The following is a 12,052-nucleotide window of genomic DNA, read 5'->3' as shown; positions in this document are numbered from 1 at the left end:
TAGAATGAAAGCTCCATGCTAATAGGCACTTTGTTTTGTTAATTGCAGTATCCTCAGTATTTAGAAGTACTTGTCATATCTGTCTTCAGTAAATATTTCTTGACCATAAGAATGAGTACTAATAAACTGTTCAGGTATCTTCCAGTTTCTCTACATGCTCTGGTATTAGTACTTGTTTTATTTGGAGAAAGAAATTAAATTAGCATGTACATATAGTTTATCTTTCCCTACTTTGTACTTAAGTTTATTACTGTGTATAGTTTGAATATCAGGCAGTTTGTTTTGAAGTGTGTAGAAACATAGGCTTATAGATATAAAATGCCTTTTCCAAAGTATCCCCATCATATGTAAACTAAATTATTTTGACTTTTAGCTTCACATTCTCTGATTACCTGAAGCAGTTTAAGTTACTGGTTTATGATTCAGGAAGATGTCTCATCTTTTATTTTTAAATTAAAGAAGGCTACTTGACTAAATTGGAAAGTTAGTATACACATAGTAGTTGAATGAATCATACTGCTAAATATATGATAAAATGAAATATTTCTTGATCAAAATATAATATGTTTTTCCTGCTTTATCTTTTATCCCCACACACATTTAGCATTCATGTAATTCCTAATCTGTTTTTTTGTTTTCAAAGAGCTTTCCTTTTTTTTTTTTTTTTAAAGATTTTATTTATTTCTTTGTCAGAGAGAGAGACAGAACACAAGCAGGGGGAGAGGCAGGCAGAGGGAGAAGCAGGCTCCCCGCCGAGCAAGGAGCCCCATGTGGGACTCGATCCCAGGACCCTGGGATCATGACCTGAGCCGAAGGCAGCCGCTTAACCGACTGAGCCACCCAGGCATCCCTGTTTTCAAAGAGCTTTCCTGATGTATTTGATGTAGTTAGTTGAAAGCTGATATTAACCAACCCTTTCCCCTTAAATTAATTGGTAGCCAGGTTTTATATAAAGTCTTTCAACCTTTTCTGAACACAGATCCTTTTCCTTTTAAACTCTTAATTTTTAAGTTTTATTCTATATCAAGAAATAAATATTAATATGGCTCACTAACCGTTTGGTTATGACTGATAGATAATAAAGCATTTGATTTTTTAGAAACAGGAGTGTTGATCTTTTAGATTGCTTTTCTATAAATGCAGGCATCCTTGAGTGACTATGTAGATTTGACCTGATTCATTCAAGCCCTGAGTGTTTCTTATACAAATGTGCCTTTATGAGACCATTGTGGGTCATACATTGAATTTCTCTTATATGGGCTGCCTTTTGGAACTCTCAGGAAACTGTATATTAGTGCCATAAAATAAGTCACACACTATTATGGACCACATTCAAAGGTGTTGATGAAAAGATTTTTCTTGTTTTGTCATATACCTGGAAGCTATGAATGAAATTCTTAAAAAATACACTTAAAATTATAACTGGATTTAAAAGATTTTTGCATTTCTGGTAAAATCACCTTTCTACTTGCAATACCATCCATAACAGGAGTTAGGGGCCAACTGTCAGGTCACTCATTATCATCTAGATTTTTATCTCCTTTTATCTTTTTTATTCTTGAATTTGAGTCAGCTGTCCTTTTACAAGCACCCATATTTCTACTTTGTCTTCTGGAACTTGTGGTCTTTCATCAGCAAAATCTCCTATGTCCTGTCTTTTCTCTTAATGTTCCCTTTATTTTATTTCTGTAACTCAGACCTACATACTCATAAAGGCTGTTTTTGTAGCCCTCTCCCTTTCTGTTTTTAATTCCTTGCTTTATGTAATATAGGGTGATACCATTAGCAGGTAACCTCTAATATCTTTATAGCTGCTTTCCCATCATTTATTCGCCCTTCTCAAAACCCTGAGCTTCTTTGAAGCATAGGACATGAAACTGTTCCATCTACATTATCATGTTGTGGACCTCTACCAGCCTTTTCACTTTCTTCCTCCCAAATATTATTCCCATCACAGTTCTTAGTGACTTCAAATTGTGTGGCTGATACATTCAACACTCTGGCCTCTCAGTTATATGATTTCTTCATTTCCAATGATCTTTTCCTCCATTCTCCTCCAGCCATCATTATCCATGGTTATTCCTAGACTTTTGCCACCTCTCAAATCTAATCTCATCCATCTCTTTCTCTGACTACAATTTTATTCCAATACTCTTCCCCCTCCCCCTTTTTTAACCTCATTGCAATTTCCAGTCTATTGATCACACCAATTGTCACTCTTCATTGTCTCCTGGACATGACTTATGACTTCACTTCTCTCCTTACTCAGCTCAGATACTGTGCTTGATCACTGTGATCATCTTTCATATAAAATCTTGACTCTGTTGCCTCTCTCTTCCTTTGTCATATTTGCTTGTTAGAACCTTATCTGTGTCCAGTTCCTCATTTATTACACACTTGCCCTGGACCAGCTGAACCTGACTAGAGTAAAACACCCAATTATGCTGACCTTCTGAGTCTCATTTAGTCAATTTTTTCTCTTTCAGGTAGTTATTTTATATTTTTTTTATCTCTCCAACAACTAAAAATCACCCTTTCCTTTTGTAGTACAATTAACCTTCTAACATATATAATTTACTTATTTCTTTTATTTATTGTTCATTGTCTTTTTTCTTCTGCTAGAAAACACCATGAGGGATTGGATTTTGTATTTTTGTTGACTAACATCTCAAGCATCTGACACAAAGTAGGTAAACATTTAGTAAATATTTATCATCTATACTTTTACTGTCTTCACTTCTCAATTCTCCTTTTCTTTTCAACCCGTCCCAATTAGACTTTCTTTCTCACCGCTTCATTAATTGTTTTATCAATTTCATTGGTAATTCCATCTTGTACTATTCAAAGGGAAGTTACCAGTTCTTATCTTACTTAACCTTTCAGCATCATTTGATAGAGTTGATCACTTCCTTATTTTGGTTTCTAGGAGATAATATTCTTTTAATTTTTTCCTCTTTTCTCACATATTGCTGCTTTCACATGCTCTTTGCTGGTTCTTCTTGACTTCTAAATGTTGAATAGCCTCAGGAGTTAGTCCTCAGCTGTCTTTTGCTATGGATATACCTTAACTTAGTTGATGGCCTCATTTTATCTTATGGCATTAATTATCGTATGTGTGCTGATGACACCTAAATATTATATCTAATCCTAACCTTTCCTCTAGTTTTACCCTCCTATATGTAACTGCCTACTTGATATACTTTTCATAAGAATATCTAATAGGCATCTCAGAATGACCTGTCTAAAACAGAACACTTGATTTTACTCCCCTAAAATCTTCCCCTGCCCCAGACTTTCCCATCTTAGTAAAATATATCATTCTTGACCCAGTTGGTCAGCTTCAAAAGCTAGGAGCCTTTCTTGATTTCTCAGGGTCCTTCATACCCACATCTAAGCTGTCATCAGGTTCATTGGCTGTGCCTTCAAAATCTACTGTAAGTCTGGCCATGTTTTGTCATTTCCATTTCTACCACCCTAATCCAAGACGCGTCATCTCTGGCATATACTACTAAGGAGTCTCCTGATTGGTGTCTCTGCTTCTACTTTTCCCTTCCCTACCAATTCATTTTTATACAGAGAAGGCAAATTGATGTATCTAGAGCCTAAACCATGGGGCACCTGGATGGCTCAGTCACTTAAGTGTCCGACTCTTGGTTTCAGCTCAGGTCATGATCTCAGGGTTGTGAGACTGAGCCCCATGTTGGGCTCTGTGCTCAGTGGGGAGTCTGCTGAAGACTCTCTCTCTCTCTGTTTCTCTCCTTCCCTCTCTCTCCCTCTGCCTCTTCCCCTGCTCGCATGCTCTGTCTCTGTCTCTCGAATAAAGAAATCAATCTTAAGAACAAAGAAAGCCTAAACCAGATCATTAATTTCTCTGCCCAAAATCTTCCAATGACTTTGAATGTCACTTAGAATAAAATATATCAAGGACTCTAGTTGTGCCTCTTTTTTGATCACATTTTTTGTTGCTCATTCTTTTGCACACTCAATGGCTTTTTGCTTTTCTTCAGATGTGCTAACCTTGTTCCTATCTCAGGGTCTTCATATTTGCTATTACCTCCATCTAGAATCCTGTTTCCACAGTGAACATTGCCCACTCCTTCATATCACCAAACTCCTGGCTCTGACCATCCATGCCCTAACCATCTTATTTATGATAACTCATCTCAGTCATTCTCTTTTCAATTATTCTGCTTGTTTGTTTGTTTCCCCAGACTTTCTTTTAAAGTCTGTTATCTGCTACTTCTAGAATATAAGAACCAATAAAACGGGGATTTTGTCTGTTTTTGTATATCCCCACTCCCTAGAATAGTACCTGGTATAGTTAATGCTCAATAACTTAATGGAGTGCATGTAAATCATTTAGAAAAGGAATGTTTTAAAGATCAAAAGCAATGCTTTAAAATCATGATTGTCTATCCACAGTGTTTTAAAATGTGATTCACAGCCATAGTATGAAGACCTTTACAAAATTTTTAGTGAGTCCTTGTAGGTAATAAGCAAGTGCCAATATTCTAAGATGTTCTAGGAATCAGCCAAAAATACTAAAAATATAAGTGATTCTAAATTCCTTTCAGAAATGTTTACTCATTGAATTATTCTTTCAGTGGTTTTGCACAATCCTAATAACCTTATGAGAACATGATTTAAATTTTGGAGAAGCAACGGTTTTTCCATTTATCTTTATATAATTCTTTAGGAGTTTGTCTAAATTATTTCTTTGTATGTTCTCCTTCAGTTGAGAAAATATAGTCTACTAGGTGAGAAGGAAGACCTAATTCTCAGAAGAGGTATAATTCTACTTGGGGTCCTATTTTTTGAATTACCATCTGTCCTTGGATAATATTTCTTCCCTTTGCTCTGTCTCTAGTATGTCAGATAATTAAACTAGCCTGTATCCACATATATTATATGTAGTAATCTTTGTGTGCTATTCAAAACACTTTATAACCAGAGTACTGAATAAGAAAAAGCACTATTATGTGGAAGTAACAGAAGAACCAATATGTGCTGTACAACTATTGAGGATTAACTCATTATTTTTTATTTTTTTATTTTTTTAAAGATTTTATTTATTTATTTGAGAGAGAGAGAATGAGAGAGGGGAGGGTCAGAGGGAGAGGCAGACTCCCTGCCGAGCAGGGAGCCCGATGCGGGACTCGATCCCGGGACTCCAGGATCATGACCTGAGCCGAAGGCAGTCGCTTAACCAACTGAGCCACCCAGGCACCCAACTCATTATTTTTTAAATCTTTTTATAATATTTTCCTGGTTTTCTTGAGTAACTCATAAACTCACCAACTGTGTCATCACCTATATGTTCTTTTATAGAATACTACTAATTTAGTTCTTTTTTTTCCCCTGAGTATGACTTTTCCCAAAGCAAGACCGGCGTGTTGGACTTTCTAAAACATATTTCTGGTCCATGATTAGGGAAGTTCATTTATTTAGCAAAGATCTACTAAGCTTTTTTCTACATGCCAGTACCATACCAATTAACAGAAGACCAAAAACATCCCAGTTGTCATGGACTTTTATATTCTAGTGAGGGAAAGCAAACAATAAACAAATTGTATTTGTGGTTGAATGTGCATGTGTGTGTACACATGCACACATACACACATACCTCTAACACACTTGCTGGACATATATGAATATATGTATGCACGTGTGTGTGTGTGTGTATAAGTGCTGTGGAGACAAAGCAGGTAGAGGAGCATAGGGAATGCCAGGATAGAGGTGATGATCCCAATTTTATAAAGGGCAGTCAGGTGACATTTGAGCAAAGATGTGAAAAACAAAAAAACAGGGTAGCAAACTACTGAAATCCTAGGGGAAATACATTTCAAAAGTTAAAGATAATACCAGTTTTGAAAAATTATATAGTGATTGCCACTCCCATTCCTCAGTTTCACAGAGTATTTTCCTTTTAAAGACCAATCTAAAATGATGGCATTTTAAAACAGGGAGAGGATTTAGAGATTCTTTTCCTGTATCTACAAAGAAATAACAGTTAAATAAGTTGACCAAGGAACATGTACTAAGTAAATAATGAAATAATGTAAGATAATAATTACCAGTAGCACTTAGTAAAATTTTTAAAAAGGCATTTTAAAAATTGTTTGATTAATGGATTATAGAGTTGCCTGGATAAGGTTTGATGGTTAAGAAAAGAAATGGAAGCTTTAGTTCCTGTTGCTGCTGGGTGGTGAGTAATATAAGTCAGAGTAGCTGGTGAAGTAGTAAACAGGCAATTAAATGCCTGAGGTTCATCAACGTCTAAATCCACGGAAAAAGCAGTGGTATTTACAAAAAAAAAACTATAAATGGATGAACTATTTAAGTTCCCTTCACTTGCAGTTTTTCAGCTCCTGGTCACCTAAGATTTTCCTTGCAGTTTCATTTTTTAATGTAAGGAGGCTTCTCATATCATAATCAAATTTACTTTTAGCCATAAATATTTTATCTGTATTATTAAAAATTTCTTAAAGATTGGGTGTCAGGTATTTGTGGCTCCTTTATCTTTGCCTGACTAATGATGAGCATCAAGTTGAAAGATTTTCTCCATCATAAATTCTTCGCTATGTGTTGCTAGCAGTTCTTTTAACATTTTCACTACGTCATTAAATCTAGCCTCCTTAGCAAAATGTAAAACTTTTTGCTTTATATTCAACATTTCCTTTAACTTCTGGAAGTTAACAAAAAATATGCTAGTTTCTTTCATACTTCATTCATTGTTTGTTGTGATACTTTTTCTGAAGCCTGATTCACTTAGACTGTCTTTTTATCAAAACTCTTTCATAAATCCTACATCCAGAAATGTCAAATGCATCAGCACCCCACATCAGATATATTCATAACAGATGTGAAAAATAAAAATCTGTATCATGTGGGCATCTATCCACTGTTCTACTTGGTCAGAATATAGCCCCCCATAAGTGACCATGAGATGGGAGATAAATGAATTTACTATTCTTTTAATAGCTTCTAGTTTCTACACATCTCCTGTACTTCAAAGCATCTCTGCAAATAGAGCATGATTCTCATATTCAAAAAGATGTGTGATTCATAATACATAATGTATGAGATTGTAGATCTTAATTGATGTATATACTGTACCCATTGGCTATTTAAGAGATTTTAAAGGATAATTTTGATTGTACAAAATGATTTTTATCTTTGTCAATTTTAAATATTCTATCACATTCCCTAAGAGTATTGATTTTAGTATATTTTGAACTCTGGAGGCAAATAGCATCTTAATTTTTTTACCTTTTCAGTTCCTTATAAATACTTATTGTTTTTTTAATAGTTTTGGTCAAAGACATAAAAAACACAGAAGACACTCTTCAACATGTGATAAATACATTTACCACTCAATTTATGAACAATTTAGATTATGCGTTTAGGTATAAAATGTGAAAAAACAGTATCTTTTTAAAAAATGCATGTTCATGCATACTGCATTCATGTGTATGATGGAATAACATGGCTCAGCTGCCTTATGAGTTTTTAAGATACCATATAGCATCATGGTTCAGGAGTATTGCCACATGTCTAGACAAAGACAAGAGGAGCCCACTCAAAAGATGATGCAAAAGTAGTTTCCTGGTCAGTTTTCACCTTCTCAGTTGCTGTATTTCAGGTGTCTTAAGTTTTTGCTCTATGATTTTTTAAGTAAGAACTGATATGTATGAATTCATTCAGTTCTTCTGCCACAAATTTTGTGCGTGTGTTAGATGCTGTGAAAATAAAGATTTGTTTTTTTTAAACTTTTTGGAAAAATCTATGTCTTGGAGGTCTGCTTTTCTCTGATTTTTTTTCTTTTTAAATTTTGTCTCTAAGTTTTCAAGTTCTTCATGGTATTTTAACTTTTTAAAATTAAGCCATAACATTTACTAGTTTGTATAATTTTATTTATTTTTATTTTTTTTTAAAGATTTTATTTATTTGGGAGAGGGGGAAAAGGAGAAGCAGACTCCCCACTGAACAGGGAGCCTGACGTGGGGCTCAGTCTTAGGACCCTGGGATCATGACCTGAGCCGAAGGCAGACGCTTAACCGACTGAGCCACCCAGGTGCCCCTAGTTTATATAATTTTAAAACAGTGATTATCTCTGTTGTTATGTACCTAAAGACAGCAGGTTGTTAGATGAGTTTAGGGTAAAAACTACTATGGCAATTTTTTCTCCATTTTTAAATTATTATTATTTTTTAAATACTTATTTGAGAGAGAGAGAATGGGAGAGAGAGAGAGAGCACAAGAAGGGGGAGGGTCAGAGGGAGAAGCAGACTCCCCTCTGAGCAGGGAGCCTGACGTTCCAGGGAGCCCGGGACTCCAAGATCATGACCCAAGCCAAAGGCAGTCGCTCAACTAACTGAGCAATCCAGGTGCCCCATTTTTTTTTGAAAGATGTCATTTTAAAGCATAAATATAGAAAATTGTCATTACTCTTGTAAGTAACATATCTAAAACTCTAGAATACTTAAAAAAAATATATTTCCTCTTGATAGCTGTAAGAGGTTAAACCTGATTGCAGTCTGCCTGCAAATTTAAGACAGCCCAACATACTAAATTATGTGGTATTAGAATCTCAGGATTGGGGCCTTTTAAAAGTAAACTTTTAAAAAAAAGAAGAAGAAGAATGTAGCAGGAGGGGAAGAATGAAGGGGGGGAAATCGGAGGGGGAGAAGAACCATGAGAGACGATGGACTCTGAAAAACAAACTGAGGGTTCTAGAGGGGAGGGGGTTGGGAGGATGGGTTAGCCTGGTGATGGGTATTGAGGAGGGCACGTTCTGCATGGAGCACTGGGTGTTATGCACAAACAATGAATCATGGAACACTACATCTAAAACTAATGATGTAATGTATGGGGATTAACATAACAATAAAAAAATTAAAAAAAAAAAAAGTAAACTTTTAATGGCCAAAGAAATTAGCCAAGGACTGAAGTATTTCATGTGTACTGAACTGACAAAAAAAGGAAAAGGAGTATGTTGCTAGTCAGCTAACTTTTTCCAGATAATTTTCTCCATATACTGTAGTTTTATGAATGAAAAAATCTAGTGTAAAAACCACCTGAATTATAGGCCAGGCACTGAATCAGTCTATAATCTCTTAATGTTTTATAAAAGGTTGAAGTTCTGTCTTCTCATAATTTTGAATCTGATATTTTCAGTTTCTTATTCTCACATAAAGATCATTTTTAATTATAATTTTTTTAGAAATAGCACTTTATTAAACATGCTCTAACACATGGGCTTTCCTCTCTACCTCATTTAATAGGATATGTAATTCTGTTTTAAAGAATTACCATTCCCTGTGGTACTTTGGAACTCATTTTTTCTGAATTTCTCTTACTCACCAACATGCAAGGCGTCTAGGATTCTAACAGAGGGTTTTTTCAAATACCGTACTTGAAAATGTGATAAATTAGTTTATAAATTGCCATCTTATAAAGAAGATGTGGTATATATATACAATGGAATATTGTGCAGCCATCAAAAAATGAAATCTTGCCATTTGCACCGACATGGATGGAACTGGAGGGTATTATGCTGAGTGAAATAAGTCAATCAGAGAAAGACAATTATCATATGATCTCAGTGATACATGGAATTTGAGAAATGGGGCAGAGGATCATAGGGGAAGAGAGGGAAAAATGAAACAAGACAAAACCAGAGAGGGAGACAAACCATAAGAGACTCTTAATCTCAGGAAACAAACTGAGGGTTGCTGAAGTGGAGGGGGGGTGGGAGGGAAGGGGCGGCTGGGTGATGGACATTGGGGAGGGTATGTGCTATGGTGAGTGCTGTGAATTGTGTAAGACTGATGAACCACAGACTTGTACCCCTGAAACAAGTAATACATTATTTGTATGTATTGACAAAATTTGCCATCTTGCCATTTTTAGCTTGCATATAATTTAAACTGTCAGTTACAGTTTACTATTTGCTCTTGGCTAGTTGTGCATTATATCCACAACATGATCAGACTGTTTTATAAGGTGTATTAATTAGTAATATTGATTTGCTAGTAATAATTAGCAGTTAACCCCTGCCTTTTTCCATATGGATTTATATTTTTATGGGCATGTGTGAGTTTTCCTACTTAAAATGTTTTTAGTGACGTCTTCTAAAATGTTTCTATCCTCAATAGAAGGAGCAAAGCATAAGCTTTACAACTGAACAGGTATAGATCCAAATCTGTCTCACCATATATTATGTGATTGTGACAAACTCCATACCCTTTTTGTGACTTACTTTTCTCATGTGCAGAAGAGGCACAATAATTATAGATATTTATACTCTGTTGTCTGTCCTCACCTACCAAAAACATAGTTTTGTTAAAATAGAAGATAATAGTTTAGATTTTAATGCTTTAGTTATTGATATGTATATTATGTGTTCACTAGTAGCTTCTGGTGGAAAAAAGACTGTGGGCTGTGGAGTCAAACCTGGATGTGTTGCTTGCATTTTTTTTTTTTTCCATTAAATTAGCTGTGATGTTGGGCAGGTTATTTAAGCCGGTAATACTGTATCATTGTGAAGATTAATATAATGTAAATGAAACGTTTTAACTTAGTGCCATATTTATAATGGGCATCCAGTGAAAAGTAACTCCATGGTGGATTGCACTAATTTTGTTGCTTTTGTTGTGTGAGAAAACTAGGCACTGGCATCTAAGTGACCTGCTCTAGTCATACTGAGGCATAGTGGCTGAAAGGTCAGATTTTGGATTAGACCAAGAGTCTAGTCCTGGCTGAACTACATTCAGCCCTGTGTGACCTCGGGCAAACTTTTTAACCTCCTTAAGACTTGTTTCCATTTCTATAGAGTAGGAATAATTCTAATTATTTTAGAATTATTATTATACATTATATATAATTCTAGTAATTCTAATGATTTTTTCAAGATGAGTATTGCGATGCTTAAAAGAACTAATGATCCAAACTCACCAAATTGTATATATTAATTATGTGCGGTTTTTGTATACCAGTTATACCTCAATAAGTTGGGGAGGCAGAGATAATGTATGTAAAGACTCAATAATCCAAAACCACTGTTACTGTTATTTATTATCATTATCATCATCAGTTACTTGGAATGACACTAAATCAACAAAGGGAGATCACTGAGAGTTTTGTTGCCACATTGAATCTTCTAATTGTTTAGAGTATTGTCCTTAGGATTCTATGAATTAATAACTAACATCAAGTTGTAAGGTATCATATAGTCTCAAAATTGAGTAGTAATGCTTCAAAACTGTCAGCAGTAAATGTAGTACTCTTTGGATGCTCTGAGGGAGTAGAATTATCAGCTAAATAGGATACAAATGACAATGTTCTTTGTGTTTGTTTTGTACAAATAAAAAGTCACTTCTGTGCTTCAATTTCTTAGTTGATAAAATGGAAAACTTTTTGCTAAAGTATGTTGATATAATTAGCCTATGTAGCATTCAGGAAGTGAAACAGTATAAAGAAATATTTGAGGGGCTCCTGGTTGGCTCAGTTGGTTAAGCGTCTGCCTTCAGCTCAGGTCATGATCCCAGGAGATCCCAGGGTCCTGGGATCCAGCCCCACTGAGGGCTCAGCTTAGCAGGGAGCCTGCTTCTCCCTCTCCCTCTGCCTGCCACTCCCCCTGCTTGTGCTCTCTGTCAAATAAATATAATCTTTAAAAAAATTTTTTTGAAAAAATTATTTTACAGACATATTCACCAACCAAACTTCAATAGTCATGTGAGACACTTTGAGGGAAAATTTCATCATAAAAAATTTGCAAAGTTGGCCAAAAATATTAACTTAATAATAACGTGAAAATCTTGTATGAATATATTTGTGTAATGAAAGGACACATTTTCTAAAGCAAAATATAAATTATTTGGGGACTATTTATTATGTTAGATTGGTTTTTACTTTAAGAATGGGTAATGGAGAGTATACTTTAACTAGAAATGTTAAAATGTGGGGCACCTGGGTGGCTCAGTCAGTTAAGCATCTGCCTTTGGCTCAGGTCATGATCCCAGGGTCCTGGGGTTGAGCCCCACAGGAGCCT

At 35.2% G+C, this 12,052-nt stretch overlaps 1 protein-coding gene across 18 annotated transcripts in view; it reads left to right on the top strand.

Moving 5' to 3' along the window:
- The window catches only part of LCORL (ligand dependent nuclear receptor corepressor like), a 166,282-nt gene that overhangs the window by 58,847 nt on the left and 95,383 nt on the right, over positions 1-12,052 (top strand). The window contains exon 5 of one of the 18 annotated variants that reach the window (XM_032400089.1): positions 2,623-3,672. The exons of the other annotated variants lie outside the window; for them this stretch is intronic. Coding sequence (XP_032255980.1) covers positions 2,623-2,660 — 38 coding nt within the window. The 3' untranslated portion in view covers positions 2,661-3,672. Of the gene's footprint in view, positions 1-2,622; positions 3,673-12,052 lie in introns of those variants that run through there. 18 annotated transcript variants of the gene reach the window in all.

The sequence above is a fragment of the Phoca vitulina genome, unplaced genomic scaffold, assembly GCF_004348235.1.
Source record: "Phoca vitulina isolate PV1807 unplaced genomic scaffold, GSC_HSeal_1.0 scaffold3, whole genome shotgun sequence".
NCBI classification, from domain to species: Eukaryota; Metazoa; Chordata; class Mammalia; order Carnivora; family Phocidae; genus Phoca; species Phoca vitulina.
Note: the sequence above shows the minus strand (reverse complement) of the source record. Positions and strands in the feature narration are given on the sequence as shown.